The sequence below is a fragment of the Coenobita brevimanus genome, chromosome 33 (genome assembly GCF_032717465.1).
Source record: "Coenobita brevimanus isolate Jiangsu-jjx chromosome 33, ASM3271746v2, whole genome shotgun sequence".
NCBI classification, from domain to species: domain Eukaryota; kingdom Metazoa; phylum Arthropoda; class Malacostraca; order Decapoda; family Coenobitidae; genus Coenobita; species Coenobita brevimanus.
In genome coordinates this window covers 15411091-15434351 of record NC_136986.1, presented here as the reverse complement: position 1 = coordinate 15434351, position 23261 = coordinate 15411091, and the positions used below count along the sequence as shown (strand labels likewise).

The window sequence follows — 23261 nt, the reverse complement described above, 5'->3', positions numbered from 1 at the left end:
CAGTCCTCATGTATACAAATGATCAAATCAGGAACTATCATCATTCTGTATTTCACACTGTCTATGGTCTCTAAACTTCTAAACTTTATGTCCAATCCAGACATCTCGAAATAAACATGACGATTTTTTTTAGTTCTTCCTAGGAAGAACAATACATTAATATACTTGGAGCCTTTGGCTCGTACTTTATTATGTACTAAAATGATCTGTTTCTTTCAAATTAGGAAGGGCTTCTTGATAAGATTTACGGAATGCTACATCATAACTTTTAGTTCGAAACATTTTCTTGAAAGAGCTTATGGTAAAAATAACACGAGAAAGAAAAATATCAACTGGGGCTTTCATTTCTTTATTGTAATGTTATATTTCCTTGCAGGTAACAGATCAGGTGCAGAGTCGGAAATCATTCATCGCAACAGTGGTATATGGTGTTATTCCACAAGAACTAGAGAGGTGAGATTGTGAGCAAAGGTTAACCTTTGCACTGCAGTGTTCACTATTTTTACTGATAATCCGATTTAACTGCAGATACTTCTATGCAGCAAAGAAAAGCTATACATTGTCAAAAGATAGAGATAGCCTATCTAATTTGAAACTGCCTAATGCCTTATCAATTATAGATAACGTAAGTGATGAGGAAAATAATTTTTGAATTTTGTTTTACTTGCTAAAGTGGAGTAACTAGAAAATGAATCTGTCAGTGCACAGAAGTCAAGAGCATTCTTCCACTTGGCTGCCTACAAATGTGGAATTGAATTCTGCACATGTTACCTTCATTTGCTTGTTCACAATAATGACAATCCTTTTGGTTCAATTATGTTACTATGCAACATTAGTAAACCTAAGAAAGTCCATCTGATAATGAAGGGGTTAGAAACTGGCTCGGTTATCTCATCTTTTAAAAAGAATCTCATTTCAGCCGACGAAAAAAATGTCAGTACCAACATGTTATAGGTCTGACAGTGCGTCCAAGAAGGACTATACATTCATCTACGGTAAAAATATATTACTTGCGCTTAATTCTTGGTTATTTTCGTTTTCCCAACATAATAAACAGAACTGGGAAGGATAGATGAATGGGAAGATGATGATGGAGTTGTAAATAATATACCGTAGCTTCTTGTAGTCTGACAATGTTCGATGGTAAAGGAAATGATCTGGAGGGTATGCGTGGGGCTGTGGGAAGATGATGAATCTGGAAATGCAAACAATCTGTAATATTCCGGTAGTTTCCAGATGGGACTTCAGTTTCAGCTGTAGTAATAATAATAATAATAATATCATTAATATTATTATTATTATTATTATTATTATTATTATTAGCTGCAATAGCAAAGCTGGTATTGTTTTCAATCTGTCCATCTCTCTGTCCGTCTGTCAGTGTTTCTGTTGGCACGATAACTTCGCAACCGCTCAAGATATCATTACAATATCCGCTCAAGATATCATAACAAAATTTTACAGATCTGTAGTAGATAAAAAATCGATCACGAATTAGAAATTGGTGAAACTAGGTCAAGGACTGTGTGTCTGTTTCCATGATAAATTCGCAACCGCTTGAGATATCATCACAACATTTTACGGGTGTGTAGAAGGGATGAAAATCTCTTACGAGTTTGAAATTACTGAAAGTAGGAGGTTTGTGTGTTTGTTACCATAAGAACTTTGCAACAGTTGAAGATATCATCACAAAATATTACAGGTGTGTAGTAGGGGTGAAAATCTACGAGTTAGAAATTGGTGAAAGTAGGTCAAGGTCAAGGTCATATTCCAAGCCACTCTAGATATGTTTCGGCTTGCAGCTGGTGTGATTCCCCCGTTGGGAGGGCCTCCAGTTATCGCCCACCTTACAAGGCGGAGCAATAATGATTTTTTCCTGCCTCAGTGTGTGTGTGTGTGTGTGTGTGTGTGTGTGTGTGTGTGTGTGTATGTATGTGTCTGTGTGTGCGTCTGTGTGTGTGTGTGTGTGTGTGTGTGTATGTGTGTGTGTGTGTTCTTACCTTACCTAATTGTTCTTACCTAATTGTATCTTTACAGGAATGAGTCAAGCTCGTATTGTCCCGTGTCTTAGACCATATTTATCGTACATATCCTAAAATTTGTGAATTGTTTTGGCACACACTATTTCATTCGGTAGTGCATTCCATTGATCAATTGTTCTGTTTGGGAAACTGAATTTCCTTACGTCTTTATCACCTCTCTTCTTATGCAGTTTTTTGCAGTGTCCTCTTGCTGATGCTTCTCCATATATTAAGTAATCATTTATGTCTATTTTCTCCTTTCCTGATATGCACTTATATAGCATTATCATGTCACCTCTTTTCCTTCTCTCCTGTAGTGTTGGTAGATTCAGTTTATTTAGTCTTTCTTCGTAGCTTAGGTCCCTTAAGCTTGGTATCCATCTTGTAGCGGCCCTTTGAACTTTTTCAATCTTGTCTATATGCTTTTTGAGATGAGGACTCCAGACTATTGATGCATATTCCAGGGTTGGTCTAATGAATGATGTTATTATCCTTCTTAGCATGTCTTCATTTATGTATGTGAATGCTATTCTCATATTTGCAAGCAGTGTATACATGTTCCGTACCTTCTCGCTGATGTGGTCAGCCGGAGATAGTCTGTTATTGATAATCACACCTAGGTCTTTCTCTCTTTCTGATGTGTATAGGGTTTTATTTCCTAACTTATAATACCAATCAGGTCCTTTTCCACTTTTACCAAACTTGATTACATGACACTTGTCCACATTGAATTCCATTTGCCATGTACTACTCCATTCATGAAGTTTATTTAATTCTTCTTGTAGCTCCCTACAAGAGTCTGTGCTAGTAATTCTCCTTTGTATTTTTGCATCATCTGCAAACATATTCAGATAGCTCTCATTTCCAGTGTTACTGTTTATATCATTTATGTACACTAGAAACATGATTGGTGCCAGCACTGAACCCTGTGGTACTCCACTAGTCACTTCTTTCCATGATGAGTAGTTTCCTCTTAGTACTGTCCTCATTTCTCTTTTTATGAGAAAGTCTTGCATCCAACAAAACAGTTTGCCTCGAATTCCTCCTTGATGGTACAGCTTCCATAAAAGTCTTTGGTGTGGTACTGTGTCAAAAGCTTTCTTGAAATCTAAATAGATACTGTCCACCCATCCTTCCCTTTCCTGTATTGTGTTTGTTACTCTGTCATAGTAGCTCAACAGATTAGTAACACATGATTTTCCTTTTCTGAAACCAAACTGTCTTTCTGTTATCATACTGTGTTCTTCTAGATGATTTACCCAAGCTTTTCTTATAAGTTTTTCTAATACCTTGCTGACAACACTGGTCAGTGATACTGGTCGGTAGTTGAGAGGATTTTGTCTATTTCCTTTCTTGAGTAAGGGGACTATATTTGCTTTTTTCCAAATATCAGGTAGTTTCCGTTGACTCAAGGATTTCTTGAAAATTAAAAATAATGGTTTACTTAACTCCTTTGCACATTCTCGTAACACCCAACATGAAATTTCATCAGGACCACTTGCTTTTCCTCAGTCTAATCTACTTAACTCCTTGTGTATTACTTTTTCTGCTATTTGTATATCTGGTAGTATGTGTGGACATGCGTGTTCCACATATTCCCTCTCAAAATTTTTTTCTTCTGTAAAAACTAATTGGAAATTCTTATTTAGTGCTTCACAAATATCTTTCTCTTGTGTATAAGTGATTTCCTTGTCCGTGATGGATTGTATTATATCTTTTACTTTGGTTGTTTCTGATTTAGCTGTAAAATAGCTTTGGTTGATCACTACTTTTATTTATTATATCCTCCTCAAACTGTTTTTGGGCTTCCCTCCTTATTCTTGTATAGTCGTTTCTTGCCTGTTTGTAATTATTATACGCCCTTTCACTATTGTGTCTTCTGTATCTATTCCACAACAAATCTCTTCTTTCTTTTGATTTTTTACATTCTGTATTGAACCATTTCTGTATTTTCTTATCTGCTTCTTTGTGCTGTGGGATGTACTTCTGGACTCCTATTTCATAAAATTCACAGAATTTTATATACAGCATTTAAATCTTGTCCTCTAAGCTCATTTTCCCAATCAACTTCTGAGAAATACTTCTTTAGGTCTTGATAATTTCCCTTTTTATAGTTTAGTCTCTTTTTGTAACTGTCATTGCTGTTTACTATGTCATATGCTATCCTGAAGTTATAATTTAGTACTGCATGATCGCTTTTGCCGAGTGGAGGGTGATATATTAAACTGTCAATGTCATTTTCTTGCCTAGTAAATATTAGATCTAGCACTGAAGGTACATCAAGTCCTCTTTTTCTAGTGGTTTCCCTCACATGTTGCGTTAAGAAAAACTCTTGTACGAGATCCAGGAGCTTTTGGTCCCAACAGCTTTCTTGGCTATGTATATCTAGAGTATTCCAATTTATATTTGTATTGAAATCCCCAGTTAGTATAATTCTTTCCGATTTCTCTTCCATTTTATGTAGCAAGGATCTTATACTATGAATTGTACTCTCTGCCAGGTCCTCATATTCGTCTCTTTCCCATGTGTTTGATCTGGGTGGCATATACAAATTGGCTACAATTACTTTACCTTCAGATGTGTCGATATCTACTGCAATCAGTTCTACTTGTGATGGTATATCTAGGTTTATTTCCTTGACTTTTAGATTTTTCTTAGTTAATATTATAATTCCTCCTCCTTTTTTAAAATTTCTGTCTCTTCTCCATATATTATATTCCTCTAAGTTTAGTATGTCACTGGATATCCTTGGTGTTAATTTTGTCTCAGTTAGGCATATTATTTGTGGTTCATTTTCTCTGACATAATCATTCATCTCTAGTAATTTAGATACGAGTACCATTCCATCCACATTTGAGTACATCAACTTTATCATCTTGTTTATATACTTGTCATGACATGGTTCTACTAACATCCTCCTTTTTCTTCCATCCTGTTTGTGTACCACTTTCGTACCTGCAATCCTATTACTTTGTAAAGAAATTTCTTCTTGTCCTCTTATGATCTTCCCTCATTTTTTGTTTTTGCTTCCTCCCTTTTCTCTTTCAGTAATTCCAGTTCATCTTGTGTTAGGCATCTTTTTATCCATACATTTTTGAACTCCTCTTTTTCCATAAGATTCTTTGCATTTTTTAGTATCTCTTCCACAGTGTTTACACTCTGGAAAGTCACCTTTAGAGGTCTTGTCTTGCTTTTCTCGTATTTCCCTAACCTTTTGTGTTCCTCTATGTCTTTACTACAGATTTCCTCTGATACTTCTTTCAGTAAGCTCATTACATTTGCCATCTCCTTTTTGTCTCTAGTGATCTTGTTTTTAATTTCTTCCTCTTCTATACCAGTGATTACTATTGATTTATTTATTTCTACTGAATCTCTGACTAACTTTGGATTGTTTTGGATTATTCTTTTCACTTCCTTTTTAATGTTTTTTTCCTCCACCCTTGTTTCTAAGTCTTTCTTTACTTTCACCATTTGAGCATACGTGGTTTCTACATCATTTTTGTAGCTTTGCACAGCTTCATTCACCTGTGTTATCTTCTCCTCAATATCACTGCTCTGGTCCATAAGACTGCTTGCCTGTCTAATTGTCTCTGTGTCATTTTTTAACTCTTCCATAACACTCTCGTGATTAACTACTGTACTTCCCATTTCACTCACTTTCTTCCTAAGCGTATTCAATTCCACTGTTAGTTCACTGATGGTTGTGTCTTTCTTATTGGCCTCCCTTCCCAGTTTTTCTATCTCTTCCTTTTGCAAGTGCATTTGCTTCTTTATGTCATCAATTTCATTTTTGAAAGCCATTTCTAGTTTGTGTACACGTTCAACCAGTCTATTGTGAGTCTCCACTTCAACCAGTTCTTGGTAGAAATCATCATTTTGCTTTTTACTTTTATCCCTTTTCTTTTCCAAATTTGTTTTGCTGAAGTATGGATCCATTTTGTAATACTAAATGAACAGAGTGTGTACTTACAAAGTATGCACGCTTTCCCTGTGTTGCTGTAGTATAAACAAACCCAGCTGACTCAACGCATCGTGGTTCTTTGTTGTTTGAACCAGTCTTATTTAAACTTATTATTTCTTTTCCTTTTAATAATGATAAATCATTTAGTCTAACCTGGTACAGAGCTTGACTCATTCAAAGATACTTATTTAGGTAATGCCTCTGGCCTTGTTGAGCTGGTATGGAGCGCCGGTAACGGACGTCTTTCTCCGACGATGCCGTGTGTGAGTGATCAGGTGATGGTGTATGCTGCTTAAGCAGTGATGATAGCTTTGTATTAGGGGTGGTAGTTGGTAGCGTCAGCAGTGAAGGTTGATAATATTAACCCCTAATGCGCGGCCATGAACAGTCGATCCCCCCCGGGTGGCGGGGTTGTATTGCGGTCTGAGTACCTTGAGATTTGCCAGCGAAGAGAAAGGCTGGCGAGCAATTTTATCCAGATTTTCCTGTCATTGCAAGACACTTTTGTTATGAGCATCAGCTGGCTATAAACGTGTGTGTGTGTGTGTGTGTGTGTGTGTGTGTGTGTTCCCATTATACCTCATGAACGACTTGAGCTATCAACATGAAACATTCAGGGTCTCAATATGTGGCCAAAATCTTGGCCGAGATCGACAATGGGCACTCTGGGTAAAGGTCAAGGTCACCAAAATGGCTCCCAAAGGTCAACTACTTTTTATCGCCCGCCATTAGCACCATTATATCTCATGAACGGCTTGAGCTATCAAGATGAATCCTTCAGGGTATCAAGATATGGCCAAAATCTTGGCCGAGTTCGAAAATGGGCACTTGGGGTCTTGGTTTAAGTCAAAAACATGGCTGCCAAAAATCAAGTATTATTTATAGCTCGCCTGTGGCATAATTATATCTCATAAATGGCTTGAGCTAACAACACGAAACCTTCAGCATATCAAGATATGGCCAAAGTCTTGGACTTGGTCAACAACATATTCTTGCGTTCGAGTAGCAGCCAGATTCTGAATGCTTTACTTTCATTTTTAATTATTATTATTATCGTTATTATTGATAATATTATTATTATAGTTATTATTAATTTATTATTATTATTATTATTATTATTATTGTTCGAGAACAAATTCTTTCCTATGGTTGGATGTAGCAAATGGCTGTAACATCTACAAACATAGCTCTTTATTTCTAACAATGTTTCCAGATGGGATTTCACATTTGCTTATGAACAAACTGCTGGTAAATTCGCCATGGCGACGCCGGTCACGACACCCAGTTGGCTGAGCTTCTACTACCCACTGAGTGGCCAAGTGTGGATCTGTGTCTTGGCTTGTACATTGACTGTCTGCTTCACACTCAAGGTAAACATGCAAGAGGTAAGGCATGGGCGCATCCAATATTAGTAATAACAGGCAGGAGAAAACGGTTCCTTATTATTATTATTATTATTATTATTATTATTGTTGTTGTTGTTTATCATCATAATTAATACAGACGTGGGACATTCTCAATTAGCAGCCCGGGGCCGTCTTCCGATGTTAGTCACATACGTAAATATATTTTCACAAGGCAGGTACTTCTGTTAAGCTCCTTCAGGATTTTTACACAAATTTGCTTTAGCGAAGCACACTATGGTTGTTCATTTTAGCGAAGTCCCGCCTGGTGCCAAATATGTCTATTGCCATTGTTTTTTATTGTTTTATACTCACCGAGGACAACGATGCACTTAACCCTCACATGGTAGGGTTTTCTTGTTCTTTTCTTTTATATAACATGAGCCAATAGCATATGATTTTTATTTAGGTGAATGTGTCAGTAGAGACAATTGCTTATTCTGGTACCATGAACAGGTTAATTCTATTATCTTTTCCAGTAAACTCCAGACGATAGGTTGAAGTGAGTGTTTAACATGAGACTCACAGGTGAAAATCATAGTGAGCAATAAAGAAATATAATGGAAAAATATCAGTTACATTTTACAGATATAAGTACAACGACTCTTCTTGGATGATGTTAGATTCATGCAATAAGAAATTAAAGAATATATATCGCTGTTTTTATACAACATATCCTTAAACACTTTGTTGTAATATATATTTATGGTATAGACGAGTAAAGAATGGGTTTAGATTGTTACTTCCACCCCGAGCCTCTACTACAGCCACCACTGTCATGTAAGTGGTAGGCTACTTCACACTGTTGATTCCTTGAAACCACAGCATGGAATTGTTAATTAACTCTGCTTCCAAACAGTTATAATTTGGTCCGCCTTTTTCAACGAAGAAAGACCTTAACCATTCCTAATCAAATGAACTAAAAAAAAAAAAAAAAGAACAATACATCATACCTTCATTATAACCAATAGCTGACTATTCCATGACATTTTCACTATTTTTGAGCGTGCTATAAGTAGCCGAAAATTTACATTACGAAAAATAGAAAAAGATCAAAATTAATTTACGAAACTGGATATACGAAGCAGCTCCGGAAAAAAAAAAAAAAATGTTGCGCGTGACCTCATCAGATTTCTGTGTCTCCCTAACGGTAGCAGATACGAGGAGGTGCATTTCCTTTCATGGCTCTTATTATCAAAACCATTCCACTGTCCGAAACATCACTGCTCGCCCCTATGACACAATAAACAGCTACGCACTCATATCATTGTATATGTATATCACTGTATATGTATGTTTTACAGATTACGAGGTGGCAAACGCGTCATGGAGTGCTGAGTACTGGATCAGTAGTGCTGGAGTCTGTGGGCACCCTGTTGGGCCAGGGACTGTATGGACGCCTCTCAACCAGCCAGTCCAACCACATCCTGGTTGGCACTTGGTTGTTCTTCGGTGTCGTGGTGGGCACTGCATATCGCGCCAGCCTCATCGCTTCCCTCACCCTCCCAAGGCTGCCACCCAGACCAGAGACAATTGAGGAGCTGGTCAAAGTAGTTGACAGGTGATACATCGAAGAACAACGTTTGGATGCAAAGGTGCTGGGTGAAATTGAAATGCAAGTTAATGCTGGGCCCTTTTGGTTATGCCCTATCACTGCATCAAAGTTCTTAATCCCTCAGTTTTATTTTTCCCCTCACTAACACATCACACAGTGAGTTAATTATCACCCAGCAGCTGGTGTTTTATTCAAATCCTTTGATACGTTACTTTCAGACCTGATTGTTCGAAAGCGGGCAACACTGAGAGAATCAGTAAATGGTGTTCTCAAGTACCACGTAATACACCATCCACATAACCATACTTGAAATATTCCATCCCTCAATATTTATCTCCGGCTTTACTTTTTTTTTTCTCTACTTTTATGCTCACCGCTCTCGTAACCTTATTCTCTTCCACATGCATTGTCCTCCAGAGACGCACAGTCTTTCACTTATGCTTCCTCCACTGTCTGCCTTAATACGTGGACTAGATCCGCACATCCTGTAGCACTTTGGAAATTATTCATTTCCTTGCTTATCTTATATTCAGACAGTTGTGTAACTTTATTATTATTATTCCTATACAACAATAGGATAAATTCAAGGAATGTTTTGTAATAAACGGTAGAGAGAAAGACCAAATAAAAACACTATAGCTCAATAGGTCTTTCAATTTAACTTGCCCCATTTTTTTTTTTTTTTCATTTGTAGCTTATTTGAAACTCAGTGGCAGGAAAAGACAATACTACACCTTGCCTTCTTTCGATAACACTTCTTCGTGACTAGCATCATATCTTGGTTTTAATTAATTGTCACAAGTTAGCATTGGAGATGCATATATAGCAATTTTAGGTAAATTTTAAAGTTAAAAAGAAAATACTAAATGTTATCTTCAAGTTAAGTTTTGGTGTTGCGTTATTCTAGTGGTCAGTAGTAATAGTAATTAAACAATTTTTATTTGTACATGTTACAGGGTGACAGTAAGATCTTCTAATGGTTCATACACGAAGTTCTTTTTAAACTCTAAATCAAGTGCCTTTAGAGAACTTGGGATGATGATGGTCGAGGGAGATGATATGGACGGGCTCAACGCAGCACTGAAGATGAAGTGAGTTGGTTTTACTTACAGTGATACTTTTTTTTTTTTAAATAACAAAACAGAGAAAGGAAAAACACATGACTAAAAAAATCCATACACCAAATTACTGGCGTCCTCGATTTTAAAAAATCTGTAACAGTTGTGCTTGAAAAGGTGTAGGTTGAAGTTTTGGGGGAAATAACCCTGGAGAAGCGAGTTGCAAAGAGATGCAGTTCAGGGAATAAAAGATTTTTTATAGGCGGAAGTTTTGCAATATGGCAGTGTGACATTCCAGTCATGAGCGCTACCAGATGCCCATGTAGCACAGTGGAAGGTATGGAGAGGTGGCACAATTGATGAAACTTCGTCTCAGCATTTGGCATAAAAGTATCTATAAAATAATGGAAGGTAGGTAATACTCCTTCTTACCTGTAGGGGAGAAAATCTGTTTGAAATATGAAAGTTACTGATAATTCTAACAGCTATGTTCTGAATTTTTCTAGTTATTTTAGTGCAACTTGTCCCCATCCACTCCACAAGGGTGAGCAATATTCCAGCTGAGAGTGCACATAGCTCTTATAAACTATAGCTAACTGCTCATCAGTGAAGAAGCTACAAACACTGTACAATAATCCAAATTTCTCTGAGGCAGCTTTAGCAAATGATCTGACATGAGAAGTCCAGGTGAGGGCATTGTTAAGTGAAACACTGAGAATTTCAATACTTTTGGAGATAGGAATATTATTAGCATTGAAGATAATATAGGAATCTGGCACTATCTGTCTCTTAGAAAACTGTATATATTTGGTTTTACCAGCATTAAATAAGACAAGGTTATTTTGTCCCCATTCAGTCATCCTGGCTAAGTCTTTATTTATGGAGATGGCTGTAATGAGTTGTGAGTTAGACATATTAAACTTTGTGAATGGATGTTTAAGTGTCAATGAACTGTGAAGTGTTGAGTCGACTGCATGTGAATGAACTGATTATGAGTGACAGATAAGAGATCATTAATATGAATTACAAATAGGGTTCAAGCCAGAACTGATCCTTGTCGCACGCCATTGGTCATTGAGGGATATTTGAATATAAATCATCTACTTTTACTTCTATATTTCTGTTGCTCAGATATGAGGAAATCAGAGGAACAAAAGATTTTAGTCCATCGCAAGGGAGTTTAGATAGCAGGGAATTGTGCCACATTCGTCGAAAGCTTTAGAATATCAAAGGCTACTGCATCAGTTTCTCCATGGTGGTCAACTGATTGATAGATGGTGTAAGTCAGGAGACTGAGTATATCAATAGTTGACCTTTCGTGGCGAAAACCATACTGCGTATCACTAATAAAGTTGTTTAATTAAATATGTTTAATTATGTGCTTATTCGCTGCAATTTCAAATACTTTACCATGAGAAGACGTGATAGATATTGGTCTGTAATCAGAGGGGTCAGAGGAACTTCCTTTTTTTAGAACTGGGTTGGTATTTGCTTCTTTCCAAGAATTAGGGCATGAAAAGGTACGTAAGCATAGCCTGAATAATTTAGCTACAACATAAGCAAATACTGGGGAGCACTTTTTCCAAAAAAATAGGAGGAATTCGACCTGGGCCTGGAGATTTGTTGGTTGGTAAATTGTCTAGGATGGATTGTATGTATCTAGTCTGTATTTTACATTAAGTGGAGCAATTTCGGGAGAGTCATGTTCTAGTACTGGGACATTCTAGCTGACCTCTTGTAATGCAGCAATTCTTGCAAATGTACTAATAAAGATATTCTCTTTACCATGTGAGTCATTTGTAATGTTACTGTCTGAAGATTTTAGTGGGGGAATGGGTGATGACTTGTTACATATTTTTTTTGGTATTTCGGAGATACGTTGACTGACATAATTAAAGTTACTGGGATGCTTGTCTGAATAAATTCGATTCTTTTATGTATGTAAATCTTTTGTCATATACATTTGCAGTAGAAAAAAAAAAAAAAACTATTGTATTGTATATGAACAAATGAAAAAAGAAAAGAAAAAATGTATCGGCATTATCAGTTATTTATGAGTATTTTTTGTTCTTTACATACCGTATATTATACATTGTCATACGTTACTGTTTCAAGTAAGATAATTTAATATCATGATTTTTAAACATGTGTCCGAATCGGGGTGTAAGCACCAGATCCCAATCCTTGAAGTCCAGAAGTCCCTCTACGTACTGCTCCGTACACCTTCACATGTCACCACTTCAGTGCTAACATCCGCCATCCATATTTAAAACAAGCAAAGGCTGTCTCACACAGGACTGGTGTACTGGTATCAGCGAGGTTGTCATTTTGACATGTTAGTGGATATGATAGGAGGTCAGTAAAGTCTGCTTTTTAACGAAATTCAAATCCATAAACTGTTCCCTGCCCCAGCAGGGATTTGAATCCGCATCCATTGGGATATAAGAACACATTTCTACCGACTCGGCCACTGATAGATAAAGATAATTATCACCCAGGGTCCTTTTGTGTGTGTGTGTGTGTGTGTGTGTGTGTGTGTGTGTGTGTGTTTCTGACTCTGGTCATAGGCTTCATAGCCTGCTCTCAAGGCCCGTAGTCCTCATTCATACAATACACCACTACATGTCCCCACTTTTGGCGCTAACACCCACCGTCCATATTGAGTACATGTTAGGGCTCTCATACAGGAATGCTTAACCCGCCGCATCCCGTTGACGTATATATATGTCCACACGTTTTGTCACTGTCAGTCCCGTTGACGTATATAAACGCGCATCAATTGCACAATTTTCAATTTTTTTTGGTACGTATACATGGGACACCTTCCCCTACAAGATGCCAGGCAGGGACAATGCCTTACACCGCATAACCTCCCCCCCCCTGCATGCCATTGTCTCAGCAATTCACCTCTTACCAGTGACCTTTCCAGTAAAGACATGTCGTGCCACATTACGAAATTCAGGGCCAGAGTGATTCCCCAATCGATGACAATGTGGAGAACAAAGTTTACGTAGCACTAGAGGAAGAAACAGCCAGAAATGATGATAAGGTAATGTCGCCAAAAAAAGGTCAGGTATGTTGATGTGTTTGGTGAGTGAAACAGTGCTTATATTGCCTATATTACTGTGTGAAAACCAATATACTCCCGTACTACATATAAATTCGTACTAAATAAATACCGTTTATGAGTGGTGTGGAATAGTTAACCCCCCATAGAGCTCGTTTTCTTTGGAGCCAGCCTGACAGAAAACCCATGAAGGTAAGGGGTACTCCTACCTCTATCGAGTATTTTAAACCTCAGGTGAGCGATATTTCTATGAATTTTTGATGATTCTCACCAAAAGCGGAGGTTTGAGTCAAAAAAAAAAAAAAATCCAAAATTGGTTGGGATTGGGGAGAGTCAGCGGTGGAAAATCGGTTGGGACGGGGCAAGTTAAACCTCATTACTGTCCGCCTTTAGAAGGTGGAGTGATAATGTTTTTTTTTTTAACTTTGTGAATGGATGTTTAAGTGTCCATCCACAGATCTGTGGATCTGTGGATGTGCAGAACCCCATTACTTTTGGTGTGGACTTGATCAGTGACAGCCAAATGTCAGCTGCCATATGTTTTGTAATATGGACAGGCTTTATTGCGAAGCGGAGTGACTGAAATTCGTAGAGTTTAGTGATTCTTCAAATTTATTTTGTGGGTAATTTGTTCCTTACCCAACGACATGTTTTGGCGGGCGATTAGCATTCAGCCCTCGAATGCATTTGCTTCATTTATTCATGTTTCCCCAGACAACATTGTTCAGCTTTAGGCAGATATCTTGTCATGAAGGAGTAAATGGATGTCCGATCCATCCTCACCCGTTTAAATAATCTCTCCAGACCTGAATGACATTGCTTGGAGATAGCATGGATGAATAGTCAAGTCACTGGACTGAAGGTAACAGTAGAACGTAGGGGTCTCGCTAGTGCTTTTGTCGACTGTATTCTCGACCATTTATAGCAATGACTTCCCTGTGATGTAATTACTTAAAACAATTACTTATTATCCGGAGAAGACAAACCATAATTCTGTATGGTGATAAATTGTTTGGTATTTTTGACCTCACAAAGAGTCATGGCAATAGTTTATGAACAAATAAAGTTGGAGGAACACAAATTATAACTATAACTGAGCAAAATTTATGAAAAGTTTTTTCTATTCTTTTGTAATTTTTCACTAAATCATAAAAACATTTTTGCCTATGGTTCTGGATCTCCAAAACTTTATCATACTGATCAGAGAGTTAAGAAAAATGCAAGTAAACACACTGATACAATTTTCCATGATAGTGAAAAAGTACTTATTTTAGGTTTAGTCTGTTCCTAAAACAATGCATCTCTCTTAGACACAGGCCCGTATTCTTGCTGGGTAAGAAGGCTCCCTAGCGCCCCATTCGTAGCGATTTATTTTTGGATGTGGCTGATTGATATCCTTTTGTATGTTATTTATGCAGAATACGGCAATGTTCGAAGGATTTATATAACACGGAGTATAACAGTAAAGTGCAGTAAGGAAAATAAATCGCTTAGGATTTGATGTTATAGAGCTCCCTTACCCAACGATAATATGGGACACAATGGCTATTGGAAAATGGCCCATGTTCTATGAACTTAGTCTGTTACATGTCATTCAGAGTGAACTTAGAGTACTGTCTGGCATTACTGTCAGTTATTACAGAGAGAAAATGCAACGCATATATAACTGATTTTTTCCTTTTGCAATAAAATATTTGGTGGAATAGTGACAGAAACTTCTAAACTAAGAAATCGTGGACTAAATCGCCACAGTTCATGTTAGTTGTCATGGTACATATGTTCACTAAATACCTTATATTAACATCTTACGATCCCCACACGATTATATTGAAGACCTTTAGAGGATGAAAAGCCGGTTACAGCTTTCAATAATCCCTTCATATCAGGCTGAATACAGTGGTCTGACTTTAACTAGAACAAAATAGGAAACGCGTCCTCCAAGTAAACGAATTAAGAGAAATTTTTAAAATGAAAGACTTCATCATCATTATCATCATCATCCGGACCTCCTTTCCCACCCATGGGCAGGGTGAGAAGTGGCAATGTCCAGACAGCTCAATTTACCCCTATCCAATGGGCCATGCTTCCATTCACTCATCAATGAAGCCCCCGGAATCCTGGCTCCATCGGATATGCCAAAAACATTCACCACATTCTGTAGCTTCACATAAACGTATCCGATTGAGTCGATTCAGACGCTGCCACTTTAAAATGAGGTGTTAAAATCCCTGATCATGCACTTCCCCTCACAACATTCATCCAGCCAACTCGATCCCTTGTTAGTTCCCTAGCCTCACCGACTTCCAAACCTCTCTTCCTCACACACTCATCCATCATATCTTTCCACCTTCTCCTTGGCCTACCTCGCCTCCTGTCTTCTGCAAATTCGCTTAGATATACCTTTTTCACCACTCTTTTTTTTTTTTTTTTTTAATCCATTCTCTCCCTTCGCTTCTGATGTCCACCGACTTCTTCACTCCACACCTTCATGGATCACATTATTTCGTATCCTGTCCACTGTCTGTACTCCACATACATTACTCAGCAGTCCTATCTCTACTGCTCTTACTCTTGACTTTTCATTTTTATGCGACACCATAGTCTCACATCTATATGTTAAAGCTGGCACCAACACTCCCGCATGTAAGCCTCGTGCAGCTGCAACACTCAAACCTCTGTTTCTTATTAAGGCCTTTATTGCACCAGCTACTTTTCTTCCTTGTGTCACACTACGTTCAACTTCATTTGCACATTTTCCTTTCTTTTCTATCATTGTTCCCAAGTATTTGAACTCTCACCAATTTCAGTCTCTCTCCATTCACTGTAACATTGCACTGGGAATCACCTTCTCTCTCAATAACCATTACTTTACTTTTTTCTACATTTACTCTCAAGGCTCGACGCTCACAGACATCAGCAAATCTCTGCACTAGCCTACCAAGTTCTCTTCCGGTACTTACAAGCAGTACTGAATCATCAGCATACAACAAATTTGAGGTATTCCATCCATTGCCATTTATTACCAACACTATTCCTCTCTCCATTACTCGTGTTTTTACTTCTCTCATCACCTCATCCATATATATATTGAACAACCATGGGGACATCACACAACCCTGTCGCATGCCCACACTGATTGTGAACCATTCACTTAGATTTTTTTTTATACAAGGAAGAAGGAACCAAAGGCCATGAGCCTGCAATAACAGTTCCCTCCAGGAGAAAAACAAAATACAATTGAGAGCCAAATTCAAGATCCGATCATTTCGAGATGCCTGGACACACTGCGTTTGAAGACTGGAGATCATAGGCAGCAGGAAATACAGACAGAGGGAGACAGTTCCAGAGATGACCTGTTGCATAAATGAAAGACTGGGAGTATTGGTTAACTCTTGCATTAGAGAGTTGGACAGAAAAGGGATGAGAGTTTGCTGCTAGACGGGTGCTACACACCTGTCGTAGAGGTGGAGAAATGCATGCAGACAGTTCAGAGGAGCAGTGACCATTTAAGTAGCGACAGAAAAGAGATAAAGATGGAACAGTGCGGTGAAGAGACAGAGGTTGAAGGGAGTCAGTAAGAGGAGGACCGTTAATGAGACGAAAAGCCTTTGACTCTATCCTATTGAGAAGAGCTGTATGTGGGGAGCTTCCCCACACATGAGAGTTGTACTCCACACGGGAGTGGATAAAACCTCTGTAGAGAGTCAACAATTGTGCAGGGGTAAAGAAAGAACGGAGTCGGCTTTGCACACCCAATCTCTTGGAAGCAGATTTTACAAGGTATGTTATATGATCTTTCCAAGATAAGTCCCGAGTAAATGAAACCCCAGGCATGTTCAAGGATGATGCAGGATTAAGCTGAATATTATTAAATATTAGTGGGTATACCTGTGGAAGATTTTGTTGGGTTGATAGGTGTAAGAACTGAGTCTTAGATGCATTAAAAACAACCAGATTATTCTTACCCCAGTCAGAGATACGAGCCAAGTCAGACATTAGGTGTGCCATAGCCTCATCCCTTGTTTGTTGAAGTAACTGCTGAGATGGGCGTTGCAGGAATCGAATGGAAAGGTACAGGGTGGAGTCATCAGCGTATGAGTGGATAGGGTTAGATGTACAGCATAGAAGGTCATTGATGAATAAAAGGAAGAGAGTTGGTGATAGGACAGAGCCCTGAGGAACACCACTGTTGATAGATCTAGGAGAAGAACGATGGCCATCTACAACAGCAGCTATAGAACGATCAGAAAGGAAGCAAGCGATGAAGGCACAGATAAGAAGAATAGAAACTGTAAGAGGGTAGTTTGGAAATTAAAGATTTATGCCAGACTCGATCGAAAGCCTTTGAGATGTCAAGTGCAATGGCAAAGCTTTCGCCAAAGTCCCGAAAGGAAGATGACCAGGAGTCTGAAAGGTAGGTGAGAAGACCGCCAGTGGAGCGTCCCTGATGGAACCCGTACTGACAGTCAGAAAGAAGGTTGTGATAGGAAAGATGCCTTAAAATTTTTCTATTGAGAATTGACTCGAAAACTTTTGAAATACAGGACGTTAAAGCAATTGGACGATAGTTGGAGGGTTGGGAGTGGTCACCCTTCTTTGGGACTGGGTGAATGAGAGCAAACTTCCAGCAAGAAGGAAAGGTACATGTTGACAAAGGCGAAAGAGTTTGTCTAGGCAGGGTGTAAGCACAGAAGCACAGTTCTTGAGAATAACAGGAGGGAACCCATTAGGCCCATATGCCTTGTTAGTATTGAGGCCACTGATGGCAGAAAACACATCAGCTGAAGAAATTTTAATGTCAGCCATGAGGAAGTCAGAGGGGGGAAGTGATGGAGGAACAGCACCAGAATCATCTAAGGTGGAATTGGAGGAGAAAGTCTGTGCGAAGAGATCTGCTTTATCAGTAGAAGAAATAGCAACAGAACCATCAGAGTAGAAAAGAGGGGGAAAAGATGATGAAGTAAAGTTGTTAGAAAGGTTTTGGCAAGGTGCCAGAAGGAGCGGGAAGATTTCGAGTTGGAGAGTTGAGAGCATTTAGTAAGGATGAAATTATTTTTAGCAGAGCGAAGAACAGACTTAGCACGATTCCTGGCAGAAAAGTAAAGATGATGTGATTCAGGGGTGGGTTGGCTCCGGTACCTTTTGTAGGCCCTCTCCTTGTTGCGGACAGCATTAGAACAAGCGTGATTAAACCAAGGCTTTCTTGTGTTAGTCAAAGGATATGAGAAAGGAATGTATGCTTCCATGCCCGACAGAATAACCTCCGTAATGCGCAAGGCACACTCAGATGGCTCACGGCCATGGAAGCAATAATCATTCCAGGGAAAATCAAAGAAGTACTGCCTGAGGGCATCCCAATCCGCGGCTCCAAAATGCCACAGCTGACGTTTCCTTGGAGGGTCCACAGGCCGTACCGGAGTGATAGGACAGGTTAAGGTGATAAGGTTGTGATTGGAGGAGCCCAACGGAGAGAAAAGATTAACAGTGTAAGCTGAAGGATTAGTTGTAAGGAAGAGGTCAAGTATGTTGGAGCTCTCTCCATGGTGGTCTGGGATACGGGTAGGGTGCTGTACAAGCTTTTCTAGGTCATTAAGGATAGAAAAGATGTAGGCTTCCTCACCAGGTGGATCAGTGAAAGGAGAGGAGAGCCAAAGGTGGTGGTGAACATTGAAATCTCCAAGAATGGAGATTTCAGAGAAAGGAGAAATGGATAGAATGTGTTCCAGTGTAGCAGTAAGATAGTCGAAGAATTTTTGATAGTCAGTAGAATTAGGGGATAAGTAAACAACACAGATATATTTAGTCAGAGAATGAAAGGAAAGCCGAAGCCAGAGTGTAGCGAATTCAGAAGAATCGAGTTCAGGAACACAAGAGCAAGATAAGTCGTTGCCTATATACACACAACAGCCACCTTTGTCTTTGAAATGAGTATAGAGAAAGTAGGAGGATACAGAAAAGGGTTTGCTGTCAGTTGCCTCAGACAGCTGAGTCTCAGTTAGAAAAAGAAGGTGAGGTTTAGAGAAGGAGAGGTGGTGCTCAACAGAGCGAAAGTTAGAGGAAAGGCCGCGAATGTTGCAGAAATGAAGAAGAGAGTCAGACAGTCGTTCCAGGCACCTCGAGTCGTCACCGGGAGAGGGGTGGAAGGTGAGGGCATTGATTGTCCCCTCTCCCTGGGGGCTCCGAAGCTGGGTGATGAGATGCCATAATTTTTTTATTTTGGAAAAGGAAGTGTAGTGTGTACTGTGCATGTAGTTTTGTTTAGATAGTTAGAGAAATTTGTATTTGAGAGCATGCTGGCCAACTCTCTGTGTAACTGAGACACTTAAAAAGTTCAGCAAAGGGGGATGGTCAGGAACTAGTCCTGAGGGCTGATGAAACGGGAGCTCCAGCACTCCCTGTCGTCAGCTTTCCATCCACCTCGGGAGTACAGCCCTGCTCGACTGGTGCTACAGTCTACTCCTGGAAAATGCCCATTAACCCTTACACATGCTTCGCTACCATCATAAAAACTCTTGACAGCACCTAGCAGTTTACCATCTACACCATACATGCGCAAAATTTTTCACAATCCCTCTCTTTTTACTTTGTTGTATGCTTTTTCCAGATTCATGAATGCCATAAACACCTTATGGTCCTTCTCACAAGCCTTCTCTGCTATCTGTCTCACTGCAAATACTTGATCCACACATCCCCTGCCACTCCTAAAGCCACCCTGTTCATCACTCACTAGGACTTCTGATATCTCTCTTACTGTCTCTGTAATAATTCTTCCATCTACCTTCCCTACCACACTCATTAAACTTATGCCACGATAATTGCTGCACTCACTTCACTCACCTTTATTTTTGTACAGGGGTACAATCACAGCCTTTATCCACTCTGCTGGCACAGTTTCACTCATCCACGCCTTCTTACATATCTCCAACAAGCACTTCATTCCACTCTCTCCACTACTCTTAAGCATCTCTGCATACACCTCATCAACCCTAGCAGCTTTCCCGTTTTTCATCTCTGCATACACCTCATCATCCCCAGCTTCTTTCCCATTTTTCAGCCGCTTCACAGCACTTCATCTGTGCGAATGTCACGTCTTCTGGCACTGCATTCCTTTTCTCCACACATCCAAAACCAATCATGTTTACAGTCACTCTCTCTAGTCCCATTCATCAGGCTGTCAAAGGGGAAAAAAAAAAAATGAGAGATGTTGTACAGCCGTTCTTTAATCCTTTCATTGTCCACAAGTCTGTCACCTGAATAGATATTTCCTTGTTTGAGCTTAAATGAACCAATATTTATGTCCTTTCTTGCAGGAGTGGTTCATTCTCTTGAAGGGTATGAAGCTTTTTTTACCTTTTAATATGAACAGCCAGTTGATTGTCAGCTGAAATTGAAGGAGAAAAAACCGTGTAGATGGTTTGGCATGTGACGTAGCGCCAGAATTCCAGAGGACTGAATGATGTACGAAAGATTATGTGGCCCATTCTACTGGGCATGCTATGCATTATTCTCCGAGTGTCGAATATTCCGTCCTTATATATACTACCTCATGCTGTTTCTAGGTATGGAAAGCGTCTGGGTTAATTATTATATATTACTATTTTTTGTGTTTATTTCAGGAGTGCCCATCTTAGTGTCCTTCTAAACCTGCAGCTGATAATATCCCGGAACTTTGCTAAACTAGATGGCACTTCCCCCTTGTATATAGGCAAGGAAAAGCTGCTACAGGTTTCGTTAGCCTGGCCAGTGCCTCACGATGCCCCCTACACGCCTCAGATTGATAAATGTTTGAGGATTATATCGCAGGTGGGTAAGGGAATTTAATCTTTTGGCATAATATGTGTTTTTACACGAAATCTCTCATTATCTGAGTAACAATGACTGCAGATAAGAATATATTTAGAGATATTACTCTTGTAAAGAAGTTATTTAGTTCACAAGGATGATGTCTTACATACTTTATTTTTCCAACCTCCAAGCACTAATACCCAGTTGCGGATAAATCCCTAGTAGTGAGCGAGTCATCACTAATTCCAAGTCTTCGATGAGTTATATCCTGAGATGAATGAAATTTTCTGAAGATGACAAGAGAATTGAACTGAATTATTGGAAATGAAAATCATGGCGCTTCAACACCTTCATATATGATGCCGAGTAAACGTTAAAAGCTGTGTACTAAAACAATATCATTATCTCTAACAAGAATTAAAAATTGGCAACAAAGTAAGTAAATTATCAGTCAACTATAAAAGGTGTAAGAAGTTCACTTCCTTAAGAAAAATTATCAATCAGATGGCCAGGGCCTCCTCCAAGTATGAAAGACAGAGAGTAGGCACCATCCGTCCTGCTATGCCTATGGAGAATCATGCAGCGCAGGTCCCCAGACTCGGACACAGGACTAGCAAGTGACGGACAGTAAGTGGAAAAAAGCAATTATCACAATACGGTTGAGTCCCACCACACATTAGGAACTCATGACTAAGCCATGAGTGTCCAATACGTTGGTGGGCAACAGCCACCCCCAATCGCTAAGACATGGAGGGGAGAACCATTGGTACTAACACTCTCTGAAAAACATCCCTTAATTTATTATTAACAACAGCATCCCACAGGCTTTGCCAACTAATAAGAATCATACTTCAAGTATGGTGTCATATTGGAATCAGAAAAGGGGTAGTTGGCAGAGGTCATCGAGAAGAAGCGGATTTTGCAAATGTATCTTCCATCTCATTGCCATCCACACCGACATGCTAATGAAACCTTGCCTTCCTCGAGAAAGGCAAGGACAGATGATGAGCTAAATTATATTCTGATGATAAAATAGTGGAATTTAGAAGAATTTTTACCCTTACAAAATCTGGGAAATTCACTCCAGACCCGACACCAGTGTTTGACTCTGAACCATCTGTATATACAAGGACGGTTTCCCTGTGAACTGACAAATGGTCCTAAGCAGCTGATAGAGAGCCCGAGAAGAGGCAGAAGACTTCGTAACCTCAGAATCCATTGACAGCTGCACCTTGGGAAGGTACCATGGTGCAATTATTTGTAGTCGAGTGGGGCAGACAGGCTATGCAGAGAGACCTAAATCCCCCATAATCTGCCTGCCCCTGTACCCAAAGCAATGTGGAGTACGAGGATAAGAAACTTGATACTGAAAAAATGACTGCCATGATACGCAAACAACAATAAAAGATTTGGAATATATCTTCCTCGATTCCAGCAACGAATGGTTAGCGACTTATGCTGTAGATAAAAGGAAGGAACATCAGCCTCCACAACCTAGGAATCGGGTAGGATCTGAAAGCACCAGTGGCAAGACATAAAGCTGCATGCTACAAAGGATGAAGGACATCAAGCAGCGGTACAGTAGAGGGGGAGTAGACCTCGCATTCATTGGCATGTTTAGACCCCACTATGGCTTGATACAAGCGAAGGAGTGTACTCTGATCAACACCCCACGAGATATGAAGTATAGAGACAGTACCATCAACAAATACATTGCTTGCATTCATGACACTCAGAGAAGTTTCAAAGGTAAAACTCAAGTAACCTGACACTAAAACGTTAAGCCAAGAAACTTAGTCTTCTCCATGCACGGTAGCATGCGCCAGCCCCTTTAATCTATAAAAGTGGATTGCTACACTCATGTTTGAAGAAAAACGGAAATCACTCCAGTGTCCCCAGCTGGCGGTCCTTTCGAGCACCAGCTGCATCCACCTTTCAACAGCACACATCTAGGAACCAGCAGACCATTTAACTAGATCATAAAAGACCCTCTGTTTCAGGGAATCAAGTATGTCATTGATGGGAACAGCAAGTATAGGAACATTTACCACACTGCTCGGTGGAACACCATCCACTTGAACTCGTAGGACAGAGTGAGGAGAGCACATGGACCTGAAACCTGTGGTCCGACAAGAGTCACTAAGGAACAATGGCAGGTGGCCATGCCACTCCAAACTTTGAAGTTATTTCAGAATGCCATGGTGCCATGCCGTATCAAATGCCTTTTCCAGGTCAAGGAACAAAGCTGCAAGAAGTCCATATGCAAAAGCCTCACAGGCTGCTGACTCAGATCTGATGAGGTAGTCCAATGTACAGTTGCGGACATATCAAACAGAAACACCCTATTCACCAGCAAACGTGGTGTAAAGCTCTTCGCGTCTGGTAACACTGATAGGATTGGAACTTCACCA

General features: G+C 39.5%; 1 protein-coding gene across 1 annotated transcript in view; it reads left to right on the top strand.

The window, feature by feature from the left end:
* The window catches only part of LOC145395800 (ionotropic receptor 93a-like), a 42786-nt gene extending 19849 nt beyond the window's left edge, over positions 1 to 22937 (top strand). Inside the window, exons 6-11 of the mRNA XM_080269337.1 lie at positions 377 to 453; positions 7196 to 7367; positions 8690 to 8946; positions 9897 to 10031; positions 20682 to 20868; positions 22851 to 22937. Coding sequence (XP_080125463.1) covers positions 377 to 453; positions 7196 to 7367; positions 8690 to 8946; positions 9897 to 10031; positions 20682 to 20868; positions 22851 to 22937 — 915 coding nt within the window. The remainder of the gene's footprint in view (positions 1 to 376; positions 454 to 7195; positions 7368 to 8689; positions 8947 to 9896; positions 10032 to 20681; positions 20869 to 22850) is intronic.
* Positions 22938 to 23261: the final 324 nt, after the last annotated feature.